The sequence below is a fragment of the Pogoniulus pusillus genome, chromosome 27 (assembly GCF_015220805.1).
Source record: "Pogoniulus pusillus isolate bPogPus1 chromosome 27, bPogPus1.pri, whole genome shotgun sequence".
Classification (NCBI taxonomy): Eukaryota; Metazoa; Chordata; class Aves; order Piciformes; family Lybiidae; genus Pogoniulus; species Pogoniulus pusillus.
The window spans coordinates 11,159,648-11,178,938 of NC_087290.1; the positions used below are offsets into that span (position 1 = coordinate 11,159,648).

Consider the following 19,291-nt stretch of genomic DNA (forward strand, 5'->3'; position numbering starts at 1 on the left):
ATCTAAATTGGTTAATCAAAGTATCTTTTTAGTTCTTTGTTTTTTAATAAAATGTGTTGGATAAAATTACTGGGTTTGGATAATTTTCACTGGATCTTAAAAGAGCAAGAGAATACAAGGTGAATTGTTCCCTGGTTCCGTCTCTGACTAATAGCCACCCCTAGTCGAGGAACATGTTGCTACTCCTCTGTGGTAGACAAAGACCAAAAACTGCAGTCATAATCCAGGGTTGACTTAAAGCACTGATATTGTGTGGTGTTGTACCCCATAATACAGTCTTGATGAGCTTTACAGGCACTCTCCCATTATGCCCTGTCAGCCCTATAAATCTGGCTGTGCCAGCTGCAACTTCAGAATTGCTACTGGAGTTGCTACATCATTCAAGTTAAGTGTTTAACTTTTCAGTTCTGTTTTTCTTTAGTTTAGAAGTTTTCTAAAGGTATTCATTTAAGACACACTCAAGTTAATGGCAACTCAGTTTAACTTTGCTGTGACAAAATAACTTGAGTGTGGGGTTTTTTTTATGTGTCTAATCTGAAGAGCCAGGTGGGAAAAATAAAAGGCAAAAAAGTGTGAGATTGTGTGTAAGTTAGGTGTGTAACAAGCATCAAAACTAGTTCTGAGTAAGTTGCAACATGTGGAGTGTTTCTGTTTTGCAAACACATCAATTTAACAGAAAATAGCTAGCAGTGAGCTGTTATATGCTTTCATCTAAGTTAATACTGAAACAGCAATGAACATTGTTGCTTTATTCAACATGCACCAAACAAGATTTAAATCCATTCCATTTATTCTCTCTGGTTTTTATGCATACTACAAATTGCAGATATAATATAAAATAGATTCTCTCCTTTAAGAAAATCTGGTTCCTTATATGACAAAAATAGAGTATTAAAGGTTTGGTTTAAAAATATCAGTGTTACAAAATGCTAAGTATAAAACTATGATCAGTGGTTGATTTAGGTGTTAAGCCAAAGATCCATTAGAAGTCTACAAGAACCTGAGGGAGAATTCTCTTCCTCTTGTGGCTTATCTCTAGGTACAGTGAGAAGTAGTTGCTGTTACAGGTACATGAATAGGAACCTGTTTGTACTCATCTCCTGGGCAAGCATGTTGAATGCCAGGTGACAGGCAGCTCTAATTCTCACTGCACTCCAGAGTATAAGATTTGCTCATAACCTTAATAAAATGGTAGGTCCACCTTTTGGGTTGAGTCATGTTAAAAGGATCAAGACAATTTAGTATAGCCTGGAACTCTACTTAAAGTTTAAATAAACCGTTAAGAACCTGCTGCAGGAAGTAATGCAGCATTGTTCAAGGACCTGACAAGAAGCAGTGCTGGCTTTTCTGCATTCACCCTGAAAACTATTTAAGAAGGTCAAGTTAACATTTTCTGCACCATTTAAAATAGGGAAACATTTCACAGAAGCATTTTATCTCAAATTTGGAAATTCTTTCCTTGTGCCACCTACACCTGCAGTAAACTGCAAAACCTCAACTTGAGCGAACTGTAAACCAAGTTGACATGCTTTAGAAAATCTGTAGATGCATAGATGTGGCTCCATCCTTCCACTTGTTAACATGGTCTGAAATAACAGTTTTGCAGAGTGGACACGTTTTTTCTCTATTAAACCATAAAGAGATGCATTCTTCACAAAATGTGTGCTGCAATGAAAAGAAGGAGAACTTAGAGCTTCAACGCTCTTCTGTTTTTCAGAGGGTATAGTACTTGCATCACCTGATTTCTAATAATCATCAGAAAACATACACCCAGTTGAACTAACTTTATGCTGGTTTGTTTGACAGATGTTTAAAATATTCTTAAATCTGCAGAAAATAACTCAAATTTTGTGTATTACCTGGCAGATAAGCAGAATAGGCTTCTGAAACTCAGCTTGGCAGATAGAACAAATATCATCTGACTCAGAACACTGTCTCTTGCTAGCTGTCACCCCATAGTGCTGTAAAAAATGGTATTTTAAAGCAGGTATTAGCATCTAGGGAAGTAAAAAAAGCCAGTACAAACTACAAAAATACCAAGACGGAGAGAACTGGGAATAAGGACTGCTATGTCAGGAAAACTCTTCAATCCCTAATCCAATTAAATGTTGCTACATTTTGTAATAGTCATCTTGAGGCCTATAGCTTATCTGCTCCTACTTACCATGCCCTCTAGTTAGTATCTTTCCCTGATCAAAGACACTGGAAAAATCTGTAGCAGTTATTATTTTAAGTGACCTCTGAGAAACACAGTGTGTTAAGTTCCAATCTGCACAAGATAGCACTCAGAAAATGAGAAGTGCTTCATCGTGCTTACTTCAAGGACAGCGCTCCAAAATGTTCTGTGTCTTTTACTGCAGGAACAGCAGGCTCTGAACAATAGCTCTTCCTACAGAGGTTATCTAGTTACAATTCTAACAAGTTACTTGCATGTCAGTTATTTTAGCAAGCTTCAGTTCTCACTGTAATTCAGCCTAAAGCTCTGGCTGCATCCAGACAGTTTTAATTCCAGTTGAAAAGCAGGAAGCAGGACAAAAACTCCACAAACATTTACCTGAAGAGACAGGCAGAATAGAGTTTTGTTGTTGTTCAGCTGACAACATGATGGAAGAACAACTTCAGAAGGTTTACTTTAAACATGCAGTTGTCTTTTGTTAGAGAACTGCAACGTTTTACAGGAATGAGTTATTTGAAAAGGAAGTGTTTTAGGTAAACTGAGTTTGTTTGTCACAAGAGAATTCAGTACTCACTGGTCGCGTACAAAATATCCGTAAGACCTGTCTGAAGCTTCTCAGTTGTCCAAAAAAGCTCAAAATCTGAAATGAGAAAGAAAAACTGAGTTACGTTTAATGTTTTTCTTCTCTGAGCTAAAAAGCTTCCAAGCTTTTCTGCAGACTAGAACTCTCACTGCAGGTTTGATTTTTGGCAGAACTTAAGCAGAGCTAACGTTCAGACTGACCCTATCTTCATTGCTTGATAGGTGTGAGGCCCCACCTCGAGTATCCCGTCATAAGAAGCACACAGAGCTAGTGGAGGGAGTCCAGAGGAGGGTTACAAAGATGATTCAAGGGCCACGAGAATAGGCTGAGGGAGCTGGGGTTATTTAGCCTAGAGAGGACAATACCTGAAAGGATCCTACAAGAATGCTGCAGAGGGACTTTTCAGAAGGGCATCGGGCAAGGAGGAATGGTTTGATGCTGAGGGAGAGTAGGGCTAGACTGGATCCTAGGAGGAAGCTCTTCAGTACAAGGGTAGTGAGACTCTGAAATAGGCTGCCTAGGGAGGTTGTGGATACCTCCTTCCTGAGGATGTTCAAGGCCAGACTAGATGTTGAGAGATGTCCCTGTCAATTGTGGGGAGGTAGGAGTAGGTGATCTCTACGGTCTCTTCCAACCGAAGCTATTCTATGATAATCAAACTAAGAATTAAGCCTGAAGGATTTTCCTAGTCGATGTCTATTCTTTAAAAGCATAGTAGTTTTGAGGTCCTACAATGAAGCACTCAAGTACAAATGTATCAGCATCATTACCATATATATGCAGCAGTCTTCAGACTTGTGGTTAAGATACTACAACATTAAAATGTATTTCTCCTGTTCAATGTCAAACTTACATAGTGAGTCTGGTTCTCTTTGTGGCAGATTAGCTGTTTGGTGAAGCAGGCAGCCACTTATGTTTAACTGGTTTAGCATCATACAGGATGCTTTATCAGAGAGTAACTCTGGTTGCCTGGAAGAGGCTGATTCTTTTAGCCATGAATTTTACCTCTATTTTGGCAAACTCTTTTCCTCAGTGCCTGCTAATTACTGTGAGGGGAGCTATAGTAACAGTGCTCTTTGTTATGCAACCCAAATCTACTCCTAGAACAGGTGCAGGAAAAAGATCTTATGTCCTGAGGCAGTTTTTCTGTCAGTTTTGGAAGGCTGTCTGAGTTAAACTGAAGGCCTGATTTGCAAGTCAGCTCAAACACCCAAGAACTTTGAGAGCTGTATTAGTTTGTGTCTCTAACCCTCCAATTATAGTTAGTGCTGAACAGTTTGAGAGGAACATAAAGCTTACATACTTTCAGGATGAGGTAGAGAAGGCCCAGCAGTATCCCAAGAGTCCATCCTAGTACACTGTCCAGCTCCCCTTTGCCAATAAGATAACGGAACCAAACTGGTATGGGGACAAACATACGGTAATACTGGCAGAGTTCTTCTAACAGCATGTACCAGTAGCCCTGAGCAAGACACGCAAAGGAATCGCTCAAGATTTAAAACACAAAAGGTTGTTAAAATATAAAGACACATTGTTAGTCTTTGAGGAACTTCCTCTCATCATATCTTGAAACAGCTAAACACTAAGCATGAAAAAAAACAAGATGAGTCTCACCACAGCTGTACAAATAACAGTAGTGCCATTGCTGTACTGCAGAAAATCAAGTTCATAGGCTACAATAGGATGGCTTTGTCAGATGCCTACTACTTAACAATACTGTCAGACTTCATAAGCATTAAAACCTAAAATAAAAGTTACATGAAAAATAAAAATAAGACAAATTTGCTCATATAGATCAGCTTGTTATTAGCAGAGTTGTGTCGTGCATTCAGGATTAAAAAAAGATGAGGCCCATTCTGTATTAACAGCCATAAATGCCAAACTTATTTTCTGTAAATATTATTTCATGCCTGTGTAAGAGCCATGCCTTGTGATAATTAACTCTTCTATAGGGTGGGGTGACAAGAACAGACATGTAAATGTGGCACTGAGGGACATAGCCCAGCACTGCCAGGTCACTACTAAACTAAGAGTTGGACTTGATGATCTTAAAGGTCTCTTCCAACCAAAATTATACTGTGATGCTCAGAAAGCTGGGGGGCTGGGAAAGCAGCAAAGAGTAGCTGGATTGAACAGGCTAAGAGAGTTCAGTGACACCCTAACCATTACTGAGTGACAAATACAAAGCGCCAGTGCCCTAAAGAACACTCTGTGTGTGCTTGTATAACTTCAGCTATTGAGCTTAGCTCTTGCTTTATTCCCTTAAGCTTCTTTAAAACTGTCTCTATAACAGGGAGGAAGTTCCCTTTCTAAACACTGCACACTGGGTAATGCCACAGTTTGCCACTATTGACCAGATTCCTCCTTTAATTTAGCCACAATGTAGGTCACTTGGTGCAGTGGAATTTTCAATAACTGTTTTTTGGATATTAGATCCCAAGCTATAAATCAGTATTTAGGGAAATTGTTTGTACCTGAGAAAAACTTCTGGTACATTGTTCTGGTATATTTGAACAGATAAAACTTACCAAAACATCCTGTTCAAATGGTGACACAGATGAACTGTACTCATTGATTTATTTTTTACTTCTACTAATATTTTGACATAACATTTAATTGGCCTTGCCTGTTTCACCTTGAGCAGATAAAAAACAACTATAAATCAGTGTAGGCTTCTGGTTTGAGGAGTTAAGCTGTGACTCAAATTCATTGACCTGACACAAGTATCGCTTAAGTTTATTAACAAAAAGTTAAAAGAGACAGGAAAAAAACAGCTGTTTGCATGCAGAGATCTTAAAATCTTCCCATATCAGTTTCTGGCAAGCATGGAGAAAATTTACTGTGCTTCAGCTGCTCCATGCTAACCACCTGCACACACATTCTTGCAGAGCAGCAAATGAAAGGTTTCTTCATTCCCCCCCACTTAGAGACAGAAATAAACCCATTTATCTGATGACATAATACAAGTCATTGTTTTAGATCAGACTATAAACCTTCTTCAGCGTCAAGCAGGGAAGAACATGAAATCCACAGGGTTTTCTAGCCCACACTGAAGTGGTGGATTATATACAGACCTTTAATTAAAAATACTTTTCTTAGGGTAGAATTTAATAATTAGCTAATCTTGCCATAAAACTTTCTCATGTGGAAGCAAAAATATAGCCTGTTTCCTTACCTTTGATTTAAAGGACATCATAAAAGAAGGCACCAAGAGAATAAAGCACTTGAAGCCCATGAAGAGGAATTTCAGAATAAAGTCTGTGATTCCCACAATCCAAAGTACCTCCCACAAGTCCATAAAATCCACAGTAGGCTTTAAGAAGATTAAGCTACAAAAACAAGTATCAGGAGTTACTGGAGCACCCTGTTTAGAGGAAAGTATAACCACAGATTATCACAGCAGGTTTAATTAAAAAAGGAAACCTGGTTTTATGCAGAAGAACCATACTTGCTAAGAAAATCAACTCTTTATTGTGAGTTGATAATTTATGACCTTTAACAATCTTTCTGGTTTTGAACCTTCCTTTCATCACAACCCCCAGTCTCTAGACATAGACTTGCTTTCTCATTTTAGCAACATAGCCTTGAACTAATTTAGAGCCGAGAGTGCAGCTACTGAATGGTAACAGGGAGGGGAAAAAATCAGCTGGAGCCCTAGAATGGCACATTCAGAGTGCCAAAGACAAGGTGGTGGTAGGGTCAAGGCTAGGAATGAAACCCAGGTACATTCCTCATGGTACAGTATTGCCATTAAGTTGAGTATAGGGTCTAATCTTGCAAATTCCAATGTACTTTTAAGGACAGCACCTGTTCAGTTTGGCAGAAGAGGAAGAAAGAAGATTAAAATGAAAGGGAAACCAATGCCACAATTAAAGAAAAACAGCAGCAGCCCAGATAAAATGTTCCCAGTTAGTATCGGAGTAATTTATGATGTGAGATGTTCCTCTCTTACCTGTAATAGAGTGACTGAGAATGGAAAGTGTAATACAAGAGGAGTGATGATCCAGTTAGGTACACCAGTAACCAAGCACACTGCAACTTGGAGCACCGTTCCTGTAAGATAATTGCAGACGTTATGGTCCTCATCTCAGTATCAGTGTCTTAAACCTTCAAAGCACTAAGTCTCTTGGATCCTGAAAAGCTTTATCAACTAGAGGAGTTTATCTTTGTGGGTTTAGGCTGAATTAGGAGAACTCAGCTGAAAGGTAAAGCAGCAACTGTAATGTTTTCCACATCATTTCTGTGCATAACAAGTTTTTTTCCCTACAAACACAACCAAAATCCACCCCACAACGAAGAAACAACAAATTTTCCTTTGGCAGTAAACAGAGACAGTTGAAAGTTTAAACTGTCAATTGTTTTCGATTCCAAGAATATAGTTAGATTCTTCCATAAACTCCAAAAAGCTTCCCTCAGCTGAAGTGATTTGAATATGCACAGTCTGGGGGGAAAAGGGGGTGAAACCCCTTGTCCTGAATTTTGCAGCCTTTACTACCTGTGAAGCTCTACAGTGTACAGACTTCCACCTTGGAAGCTCTGGCTCCTAATATTATCAGATAAATAAAACAGTATCTCCACTTACATGTCTTTCAAAAATTGATGGATAAAAATCTTGGTTAGCTTAGAGAATATTGTTGCATAGAGTGATACTTACTCTTAGAAAAACCTGATTTACTATGCTTTTGTTTGCATACATATAAGTTGTTAGCAGCCCAATTCCAAGAGAAATGCCTATTAGGAAAAAAGGGTCAGTTATACAGAAGAAAATAAAGAATTACTAAACTGGGTTAAAAACCAGCCACTTGTAATACATCCTTGTAATTACTGTTAATAGCTCAGACTATCAAACCAGAATTTAAATTAAGCACGTTGTACATATGCCAGCAAAGGAAACAGAAGCCACTGAAATGTAGTTCAGTAAATCTCTTTCTGATAAACAAAGCAAATAAAAACAAAGCTAAAAATAAATTGAATTATATTTCAGGCATGGTTATTATAATATCTCTTGGGGGGGCTGTGCCCTCAGACTGTGTTTTGTTATACTCTACCAATTATATGCTGCATGACCAGTTTGACACAGAGAATCAAGATATAGGGCAGGCTTTTGTGCAGCCACTGCAGGAGGTATCTGAGCTCTGAGAGGGAGCTGCCACCGTGTTCCTCTGAGTCTGGAGTGGAGTCATCCAGCCCCCCTGCTTCTCTGTGGGCATGTCCATGGGAGCGACTTTGGGGGCCCTGCCGTGAGTGCTGGGAGCTCGCATGGTCTCTGGCTTCTCCTGTGGCAGAGTTCAGCTGGATGTGGACATCTCCGCTGTGGTGGCATGAGGTGTCTCCTGACAGCCTCGCTGCATGGGTGCTCTGAGAAGAGTCATCACTCCCTGGGATGCTGTGGAGGTGACTGCAGTTTGCTTGCATGGTGTAGGGGGGTTCTGGTCCGGATTTTTTCTATTTTCTCTCCTAGAGTGGAATATAAAAAGTCACAGCTGAAGGAAAAGATACGTAGCTCTGGTCGAGGGAGATCCCAGCCCACCACCAAAAAACCCAACACAAAAATGTAAGAGATAGTACTGAGTGACAGCCTGCACGAAGCAAAGATTCTGAGAGATGCTGTCTATCTGTTCTGGTCAACAGACTCGATGATGTTAGAGGTATTTTCCAACTGAAATGATGCTGTGATTGTATGAAAGCTGGGATGCTGGGTTTGCATCCTGTGTCCACAGGGCAACTTTCTACGTGGTCTATTCAATGAGTTCCTTTCACTTGCATGTTGTTTTTCTAGCCCGCAGTGAACCTGGTGCCGTAGCAAAATCTGAAGTTGTTTCAGTGCAAATCAGAACAGAGACGCTGCTGAAAAGGAGACCTGCAGTAGCCATTGCCGAAGACATCTTAGAAGTGCTGCACGGCTTCACCAAAATAATAACAGTAGTAGGCCAAAGAAGGAGCAGGTGATGGGAAGGAAAACAAAAACTATTAAAGTGGTAAGGACTTGTTCAGAGACAAGCCTAGTCAAAAGCCAGTGCCTGTTTAAAACTGAGGGCCATTATGAGATTAAAGAGATTATCCTGTCTGGGTAAGTGAGCAGAACCAGGTTAGTGCATTTTGTAAGCAGCATTTTAAAAAGCCTGGACCATATGGCCAGGTGAAAGAGGGAAATGCAGCCAACAAGCAGTAATCTAACAGCAACACTACCCAAATTCAGATGTCATTCTTTCCACTGACATCTTTCTGTTGTCTTCCAGGGCAGTTTTTCAGTTCTCTGACAGTCTATACCTTGGTCAAATAGGGTTAAATCTACTTTTCTGCATTGATGCCATTAAGAGCAATGATTTTGGAGAATGAAGCCAGATTTGGCACAATACTTGCCACTATTATTGAAACATTCAGAAAGGATTATAACAAAATTCCCAATGTTTCAACCTCTTCCAGGTTTCCATTTGACTAATTTTTTTGTCCAAAGCTTAGTGTACACGCATCTAGCTTCAATGAGGATACAAAAATGTCAAAGCAAAAATTGGTTTGTGCTGCAAGATGTTCTTAATATATTTGCACAAACCCGGAACTGTTGTCTTTAACGTGGAGAGCAGACTTAGATGAGTGAAGTGCATGAATCTGAACAAAAAAGCAAAAAGGAGAACTTGTTACCGTTTAGCCATGCTGCTGCCACTGTGTTTTTGTTGGCCAAAGATTACACCATACTTCAATTCAGCCAAAATTCATTTTCTGTCATTTTATGCACACGAATACAGAAAGCAACGAGGCAGCTCTGCCGTGGGTGAACAGTGCCACTCGGTGTGTCAGCATGAGCAAGGGCACAAATGTTTGGGGTCTTTTAAAGGGGGAGGAATAACAAAATAATCTCATTAGCTCTCTTGCCAGTGGCTTCAGGCCTGCTTGTACAGAAAATGGCAGTTCCGTGCTTTAAAAAACAACAAAACAACAGTCAACGATCCTCTTGTTCGAGTGCTGCAGCTTCTCCTGGCACTCTGCCTAATAAACTTCCAAGTAACTTAGTTAATGCGCAGGGTTTCGGAGCGTTAAGGGAATCTGCACGCAGCCTCCGGACTTTCTTCTCCCCAGTCAGATCAAAGAAGCTCTTTATTAAACGTCTCCTCTGCTCGCACATTCCGAAGCTCTCCCCAGCCTCCGCCTCCCACCGAACTTGGGGAGTCGCTCCCAGGCCGCGGCCGCTGGGCCGCGCCGGCCTCGCCCGCACCCCTGTCGGGCCCGCACCTCTGTCGGGCCCGCGCCGCCGCTCGGCTCGCCGCCGGCCCCGAGAGGCGGAGGGAGAGGCAGAAGCCGCTGAGCGCAGCGCCGGCGGTGGGGCTTCCCACCGGCTTCCACTGGCCCCCCGGCACAGAGAGCGGGTGACTCTGAGGGGTGTCCCTGCTTCCTCCCCCAGTCCCAGGTCTGCGAGGGAGCAGCCGCCAGGAGCCCCCTTCCCGCCCTCCCTGCCTGAGCCCGGCGGCGGTACCTCATCGCACGGCGGGCGCCTCCCGCCCGGCCCCGCTGCCCAGGCCGCAGCCATCCGCCGCCTCCATCGGCACCGCCGAGGCCGGGTGGGTGGAAGAGGGTGCGGCGGGGGGAGGAAGAGGAGGAGCCGTGAGGGGAGGAGGAGGAGGAGGAGGAAGGCTCCGAGTTGGGTGTTGCTCTGGCAACGAGCGGCCGCGGCTCGTCGAGGCCTTCGCCTCGGCAGGGGAACGACAAGAAGGCCGGGGCGAGGGGCGACTGCCTCAGGGCCGGTATCAGGCCGCGGGTCAGGCGCCGAACGGAGCGGCAGTCAGTGGTTCCTGGTGCCTTTTACTTAAAGCCTCAGTTAAAATGAATCTGGGAAGGCAATAATAATGAAAGAAATTAAGAAATAGATGGTGGGGGATTTATATATATATATATATATATAAATATGTACTGTGGTGCCATTACTGTTTGGTGGCCATTAGTTCTCCCGCAGGGAAGTCCTGCTGTCTGGAAATTGGCTTTGCCTCCTAGGAAACCTGGGAGAAAATGCTGCCCTAGTTAGTGTTGCTGTAGCTCTTGGGAGAAGCTTGAAATGAAATACATACAGGGTTTTCTTTCAAAATATGCTCTTGAATAAATTAGTTTGCATCTAGAACTGGCATCTGTTTTCCTTGGCTCAGATATTTCTCTGAAAATGTTTAGGTATGCAGCTCACATTGAGCCTTCTTGGCCACAAGGGTCCGTTGCTGGTTTATGGTCATCGTTCTGTCCACCAGGACTCCCAGGTCTCCTATGCTGCTCTCTAACAGGTCAGTCCCCAACCTGTATTGGTCCGTGGGGTTGTTCTTTCCTACATGCAAGACTCTACAGTTGTCCTTGTTGTGTTTCATTAAATTTCTCCCTGCCCAACTTTCCATCTTGTTCAGGTCCTGAGGTCAAGATAAACTACATCCACTGTACTACCATCATCTATCCCCCTGGTTATCTCCTCGTGAAAGACCATAAGGTTGGTTAAGCATAGAGGTGAGGCTGACCTGTCTATAGTTACCCAGGTTCTCTTTCTTGAAGCCTGAAGTGACATTTGCCTTCCTTCAGTCCTCAAGTACGTCTTCCCATGATCTACCAATGATGATGGAGAGAGCCTGGCTTCTGCCAGTTGCCTCAGCACCCACAGGTGCATCCCGTCAGGACCTGTGAATTTATATGTGTCAGGTTTGCTTAATTGATCCTAACCCTCATTGGCCAAGGCAAGTTCCTTCTTTATCCTCACTTGCTTTGGAGTTTCAGGGGTGTGAGATTCCTGAGGACAGTCCTTCTTTATCCTCACTTGCTTTGGAGTTTCAGGGGTGTGAGATTCCTGAGGACAGTCTCCAACAGTACAGACAGAGACAAAGAAAGCACTGCTACCTTTTTTGTGTTATCAGGACACCCACCTCATTCAGCAGTGCCCCTACATGGCCGCTAGCATTAGTTTTGTTTGCAATGCATTTAAAAAAGCCTTTCCTGTTCTTGATATCCCTTACAATGTTTAATTCCAAGGAGGCCTCAACTTTCCTAATTGCCTTCCTGCATCCTCTGACAACCATTTTATATTCCTCCTAAGTGGTCAGCCCCCTCTCCTTCCATGATCTGTAAGCTCTCATCTTCCACTTAAGTATGCCCAGCAGTTCCCTCTTTAACCAGTCCTCTGTTGTTTGAGTTCAAACAGAAATATTGTTTTCATTCAAAATTTTCAATACAAAAATGCTGTGGGGTCAGTAATCCCAGGAGAGGGATCATCAGATCTCACAAGGTGAAGAGATAAGTGGCCTGGCATTTACCATCTAACAATAAATCTCTTTTGTGCCTGAGGAAGAAGCTGAAACACTGGACACCTCTCTGTTTCAGTTGGAGGTAAGTTTTAAGGAGGCATCTGCAACAATCTGGTCTGGTTTCATGACTTTTTGAGAATCTGTCTCTAGAATTTCTTGATTCAAAATTTGAGGTCTCATATCTACAGCATTTCACTTGGGCTGTGGTTGATGTTTTGGAAAAAAACTTGGGTTAGTTACTACAGATTCACTGAAGTGTTAAACAAATCCCAAAGCCTCCTGTTCCTGCAGGCCTTCTGAACTCGGAAGACCTTCTAATTTGTATAGTTCTTCTGCCTGATTACCACAATACAGGTTGGTAGCAGCACCAATGCAGATTTCAGGTGCTGGGCTGGAAGTGCTCCAAACATTATGTAGCTATATCCTCATCTTTCCAAGAATAACATAAACCTGTTATGTTTCGCTTATGTTGTGCCATATTGTTCATTCTTTACTCAGTCATTTGCATAGTGTTTAGATTATGAAGGACAATGTGAAAGAAAAAATCTTCATTTGATTCTCAAATCAGGAAAAGCAATTATAAATCTTTTCTTCTTAAATAGTGTTTTATGGTTGGGAATTATGCATGCCTTCTGTACACTGCTTGGAAGTGTGTAAATATAAAAGCCTCTTTCAGCTGTTTCTTTTTTGTAATTACAAAATTCCCTGAAGTACAAATGTAGTTTCAAATCAGAGTTGTTCTCAAACTGTTTCTCATGGTTTCATGGGCTGGAAATATGAAATTAGTTTGTTAATCAATAATGTTTGCTCATGCAGGTCACTCGCTGATTTATCTCCAGTTCACAGCTCATTAGAAGGTAGGTAGCTCTTCAGTCATGTTGTTTAACAGGTGTGTTTTCAGGGTGCTGTTAATGACCTCTGGATTTAGCAACTCCTGACACAAGATGGATTTCAGATGGGTTAACATAAAATTGAAAGTCTTTTCCTATGTATATCACATACATTAGGTCACATAACACCTAGTAATACATTTACCACTCTGTATTTTGGACTCCTCTCAGGTGCCCATGCATTTCATGCAGATAGCTGGGCTGGTGTCCAGGCTTGTTTATATACACTCAGATATACGTGTCCCAGACTTCCTCATCCTTCTAAGAGGTGGTGCCTCCCTAATTGAGACCATCAGTAGATTTCATCAGTGTATTCCTGCTTTTCCGGTGGTTGTTAAATGGATGAGCCATGTTACAGCGTCAGTTACACTGATCCTTGTGGAACTCTAGGGATGATCCCCTGGCAGTGCAATACTTAACCTTGTCAGCAGTTGCTCCATGCTGCAAGTTGTTGAGAGCTGATTCCATACATAGAAATATTAGAAGAAAATGTTTTGTATTGCAAATTCCCGAAGGAGCTCTGCAGAAGAGCAGATGAAGGGATTACAATCTTGATCTTTTTTTTGCTGCTGCTAATAAACTGTGATATCACTATTTTTCACCAGAAGGTGTGGAAGGAACTAGTCCTTTTAAATTCCATGTACTACATACATATTCAGTGAAATTTAAAGGAACTGATCTCAGACACATGGAAAGGAATTGTAGTTAATGATGTGATAGAAATTTGTTTTCTTGCAGGAGTCTGTAAAATAGCAGAATGTCCTGAATATTCAAAGGCTTTATTGGTTATCTTTATTCTACACAAAATGTTACTTGAGTATGGAAGACTTTTGCAAAATTAAGAAGATTTAGATTAAATTGTTTGAAGGATTTAAAAGTCTTGCCAAGAGGCTCAAAAGACCTTTAAAATGTGAATGCTTCCTGAGCTTTGAATGCTCAGTGTTGTTAAATCTAGCTCCTGCAATTATACAACCTTTACATCAGCTTGAATTTTAAGCACAGAAAACAGCTCCAGTGCTCCCACATTTAAGGCACTGGAGAATAGAGACCTGTTTTTAAAACTCATCCCTGGGGTGCTGGCAGAGGAGCCCGAATTTCTCTGCTGAAGTTTCATCTTGTGAGCTTTGTCAAGCAGTCTCGCAAAGAATCTGAGCCAGATATTTTTGTAATGCAATGACATCATCTTTATTCCCTGAGGTTTCCAGAAGTCTTCCTTGCTCTCTGCGTACAGCAGCGTGCTCCATTCTCTTAATTCATTCTAAGCTAAAGGTAGTTCCCCTGAAACGATGTCACAGAAGTGTTTGAAAACTGGTAAATTAGATCCCGGAGTTTGTACGTAGATAGAACCTGGAACGAAAATTAGATACGGGAGCCACAAAGGGCAGTTGTAATTTTTGCTCACTGCACAGGAGGGTGCTCAGCCTCTGTCTTTATCTACAAGAAAGAGCGATTCCCATGGTCATTAGAATGAAGTGGAGAATCTGTTTTCCGAGCCGGTCTTTTCTCGTAGTGACATTGAAGGATCTGTTAATTACAGTCACTCAAAAAATATTCAGCTGTTAAAGTATTTTAGAAGGTGTGTGTTAATTGCTGTCGTAAGACCATTACAGAGGTATTTAGGTCAGATGCACTCTGATGAGCATCCACTGTCCAAGACCTTGCTGTTCTCTGATGGGTGTGCTTAAAGAGACAGAATTTTCAATAACGTCTTTGAAGTTTCTACAGTAGTGTTTTCCCAACCTGATGTGTTCAGCTGAATGTGTGAACCCTTGTGAGAATGGTTCTGTGGAATAACGACTTGTGATTGTCAAAACCTTCCTTGAGTGGATGTTCTGAGAAGGAGTGGATGGGCTCCTTAAATTATTTCCCATCTGTAGTATCTGCTTTTAATTATCTCCTTGAGTATTCTTTAGCCTCCTTGGTAAATAGCAATATATTTTAGAGTCTAATGTGACTCATCAGGTTCTAACATAACTAATAAAATGGAAATGTTTAAAAGTTATCTTGATTTATTAATTTAGGTCAGTTTATTAACAGTGGGAAAGGATTTTATCTGCTGCAGGGGGTTGCCTGTGGCAGATAGTCAATAGGAGCCAAGGCTGGTTTAGTGACGCTGGTACCTCAGGCTGAGGTATTGCTTCCTGTAAGGATTTATGTAACTGCTCTGCCTTTGCTCTGATTGGGTAGCAGTCTTTAACTCCCAGAAGAAAAAATAAGCTAATTTTTGGTGGTTATTTGTAATAATTCTTTGTCGTTATTAAGAATGTCAGCCATAAAAAGTTTTCTCTGACTCTAACCAAAGCAAATGGTGAGATAGAAAATCTTCTGGCATTAGTTACCACTACTCATGTAAGAAAAATACTGTTTTCCAAGTAGCTGAAAATTGACCCTTTTTCTGTTTACCTTTTTAGAGCTCAGTTAAGCACAAGTCTTACATGTTGTGATTCAGGAAGCAAGTTTTAGCAATGAAAACTAAATTGTTGGGGTAAACAATTGGTTAAACCTCTGTCTTTCACGAGGTCACAAATATTCTGGCCCTCTGCATGCATACCCATTTTAGTTGATAAGGAAAACCACTCATTTTTAAGAAGCACTACCAGTGTAGACAGGTCTCCAGACCTTCCAGGATAAATACAAACTCCAAACTACTGGAGGCAAAATCTTGTTTGTCGTGCTGAGTGGCATTTCTCCCATTAACGTCAGCACATAAACATTTGCTTCACTTCAGTCAATATTTACCTCACTAATCAATAAAACTTGTTATGCACTCCAGAAGGCTAATATTTACTGACTGTTTTTAGTTTAGTGGCAATATATATAATTCTCAATTTCTAACAATAGGGAAGGCTTTTTTACTTCTCTAGCAAAAAAAATTATTTTCTGTTAATGTGTGGGAGTTAGTTTATTAATATATTATCAAATTAAAAACCAGTTTTATGAGACTGTGAAGTAGGAATTCCATATCAGTTGGGTTTTGTGCTTGGTTTGTATTAGTCCAATTCTCTGGTAAAGGGAAACATGCAATTGATCATTAAATTATTATTTGGTATTTTGGTTTTTAATGTTTTTTGCATGAGATAAAGTAATTAGGCTGCAGGAGGACCCTGGAAGCAGCACATGGATTTTTGGCTTATGGGAATGTTACTGGGAGTTGAATTTGGGTAAATCACCAAGTGTCAAGGAAATATCTGTCATCTAGATCCAGTGCATAAATTCTTACATGTCCCAGCTTCCAGTGAAAGAACCATAGAACCCTGCTGTAGGTTCATTTTTTGTGGCATGTCCTTAGGAGGCTGTTGCTTGTGTTTTTTAGTGTATGCATATTGATGCCAAATCTGTTAAGAAAAAGAAACAGGGTATAAGAAAGAAAGAAAAATACTTTTATCTGTGGTAGTCTGCCTTTGCATGCTGCTATTGCTTTCATCTTTGCTCCTCTTCAGATTTTTAATTTGCCTTTAGAAGAGGTTTTGAAGATGCTCATCTGGTAGCAGGTGATCACTGCCTGGATCCTCACTTCAGAAATCCTGAGCATCCTCAGATGCTCTGCTAAAGTCCAGAGGTGTAACAGGAGTGAGCACTGGGTCCTTCCAGAAGCTCAGGAAGATACTCTTTTGCTCCCTGTCACAAACAATCTCAGTGATCTTCAAGGTCCCTTCCAACTCAAACCATTCTGTGATTTTGTGTCTGCCAGAGTTAACAGAAGTAGCAGAACTGTGCCCCTCGTGATTTTGAAGGAGGTTGTGAATCTAGAAGCAAAGCTGTGTAACCTTTCTTAGTTTTATCAGAGTCAGAGGTAAAGCCGAAGATGCAAAGAGTGAGTAAAATGTTTTCAGGAATGCTGGCAGCAGCTTCCCTAAGAACGTTACTGTGCTCTCAGCAGTGCAGCCCACCACTTCTGCAATTTTTAGGATGTAATCCTGTGAATATATGTGATTAGCATACATAAGTGAGGAGTGTTGTTAGAATCAAGGGGCTCCTTGTCTATGAAATTATTTGCCTGACTCTGTAGGATTCAGGTCTCACCTACCCTAGCATTATACAGTGAGCCCAGAGGAGGGCCACAGAGGAGAGCCAAGGGGTGAAACACCTCTGCTATGAGGGTAAGCTGAGAGAGATGGGCTTGTTCAGCCTAGAGAAGAGAAGACTCTGGGGGGACCTTAGAGCTGCCTTCCAGTACCTGAAGGGATCCTACAGGAAGTCTGCAGAGGGACTTTTCAGCAGGGTGGGTGGAGACAGGATGAGAAAATTGTTTCAAGCTGAAGGAGAATAGGTTCAGACTGGATCTTAGGAAGAAGTTCTTCACTACAGGGTAGTGAGACTTGAACAAGCTGTCCAGGGAGGCTGTGGCTGCCTCCTCCATGGGGATGTTCAAGGCCAAGTTGGATGAGGCCTTGAGCAGCTGAGTGTAGTTGAGAGGTGTCCCCGCCCATGGCAGAGAGGTTGGAGTAGATCTCTTCTATCCTAAGCCATTGTGTGATTCTATGATTAAAAATACTTGCTTTACCATTAGGAAGCTCTTCTGCTTCTGCCCACATATAGCTCACTGGTTTCTGACTTAATGAATAGAAATAGTTTAAGTGGAGAGGAGGAGATACTGTTATTTGTATGATCAATGGAATTCTAGTTGTTCATTACAGAATTAGTCAGATTTGATATCACACAATTCTATCATGCTTGGCCTTGCTGAAGCTGTGATAGACTTTGCAGTGACCTCAACAGCAAGCAGCATGTGTTTCTAGATGTTCTGGAGGCTAGCAGTATAGTGTGCTGTAGTAACACTGTAGCTCCTGAAAAGTGAAAAATTAGTAACTGAATTCTGCAAAATACAGAATTAATTGTTGCTGATATTATGGTGCCTTTGTTTACTACATAATCAGGTACAGATTTCAACAGCTTGGTGAGGAGGAAGCATGTTTCTGAACTAAGTACTGGTAGAATTTAATCAGCTGTTCATCATCCTTCCATGCTTAACCAGGCAGATGGCTATAAAAATAGGGATGCAGATGTTAGTTCAGAAGTTGAAGGGTTCTGGAGTAAAATTAAGAGTACTCCTCCTAATCTGAAAGTTGTTTTTGTTTTGGAGAACAGGAACAAACTTAGCTGTTTTTTTCAGTTAGGTCACAGTAAGTACAGCAGTCACAGCTGTCTGGTTTAGGAATCACAGAAGCGTAGAATGGCTTACATTGGAAAAGACCTTAGAGATCATCTACTCCAGCTTCCCCACCATGGACAAGGACACCTCTCAACTACACTCAGCTGCTCAAGGTTTCATTCAACCTTGCCTTGAACACCCCAAGGAAGAAGGCATCCACAGCCTTCCTGAAGAACCTATTCCAGAGTCTAACCACCCTTGTACTAAAGAACTTCTTCTTGTGATTCAGTCTAATCTTGTTCTCCCTCAGCTTCAAACCATTCCTTCTTGTCTTGTCACTAGACACCCTTCTGAAAAGTCTCTCTGCAGCCTTCCTCTAGGACCCCTTCAGGTATTGGAAGGCAACTCTGAAGTCCCTCCACAGTCTTCCCTAGGCTGAACAACCCCAGCTCCCTCAGCCCATGCTCATAGCAGAGGTATTCTAGCCTTTGGACCATCTTTGTGACCTTCTGAACTCACTCCAACAGCTCTGTGTCCTTCCTTTAGATCCTTATAGCTGACAAGTCCTTGTTTCCACGTGTGACACTTCAATTCCATGGAAGAGTTTTTCCCTGTGCATTTCATATGTATGCCATAGTTGGCTGTATGCTTAGTTATCAGTGGTTTAGTTCTTTTACAAGTGGATGTGTGATAGTGCGAGGTGTTTGACTTTGAACCTACTGGAGGCTTTGTCTGAAGCATATGGTTCAGAGATAGTGCCATCTACTTGGTGTCTGGACAAAGGAGATAACACTGTTGTTTGTTAAACAAGACACATTTGTTATCTTGCTGTAATGTACGCTCTTCTGGCAGTGGCATACTTAAACCCACTTCTGAGTAGGCAGAGAAAATTTGCACTTATGTCACAAAACAAACCTAATGTCTTATTGCAAAGATCTCCCACTCTGTCCTCTAGAGTGGTGATTTTATGATTTGTACAATTAGAGATGAGGATGAGGCTATTTAATTTGTTTCATCTTATGGTTTGAGTCTTCAGCTGAGCTGAAGTGTCTGAACTAAATCACAGCACTCCCATATTCCTCAAACTGTCCAATAAAACATCTGTTCATGATAATGATTATCTTAATTTAAGAGTGAGTTCCAGCTCACTTGGTACTTTTCTTCATTAATAGAAAGAATTAATGGAAGGCTACTTACAAGAGTACTTACTACTCGACTAAGAACTACTTAAGAAGTAAAACACTGGTGAAGGAGTATTGGAATTGATCTTAGGCTCATGTATAA

At 41.4% G+C, this 19,291-nt stretch overlaps 2 protein-coding genes across 2 annotated transcripts in view; one reads left to right on the forward strand and one right to left on the reverse strand.

Annotated features, from left to right (window-relative positions):
* Positions 1–734: 734 nt before the first annotated feature.
* On the reverse strand, positions 735–10,343 carry RNFT1 (ring finger protein, transmembrane 1). The gene is made up of 9 exons (XM_064165838.1): positions 10,231–10,343; positions 7,808–8,216; positions 7,414–7,490; positions 6,712–6,812; positions 5,935–6,088; positions 4,063–4,221; positions 2,751–2,816; positions 1,860–1,961; positions 735–1,665 (listed from the first exon to the last, which is right to left on the reverse strand). Exons 2-9 carry the CDS (start codon positions 8,172–8,174, stop codon positions 1,531–1,533), a joined length of 1,161 nt encoding a protein of 386 aa, XP_064021908.1. The 5' UTR covers positions 8,175–8,216; positions 10,231–10,343; the 3' UTR covers positions 735–1,530.
* The window catches only part of LOC135187763 (uncharacterized), a 30,712-nt gene continuing 21,082 nt past the window's right edge, over positions 9,662–19,291 (forward strand). The window contains exons 1-6 of the mRNA XM_064166775.1: positions 9,662–10,076; positions 10,135–10,315; positions 10,917–11,023; positions 11,141–11,220; positions 12,070–12,107; positions 12,842–12,882. Coding sequence (XP_064022845.1) covers positions 9,662–10,076; positions 10,135–10,315; positions 10,917–11,023; positions 11,141–11,220; positions 12,070–12,107; positions 12,842–12,882 — 862 coding nt within the window. The remainder of the gene's footprint in view (positions 10,077–10,134; positions 10,316–10,916; positions 11,024–11,140; positions 11,221–12,069; positions 12,108–12,841; positions 12,883–19,291) is intronic.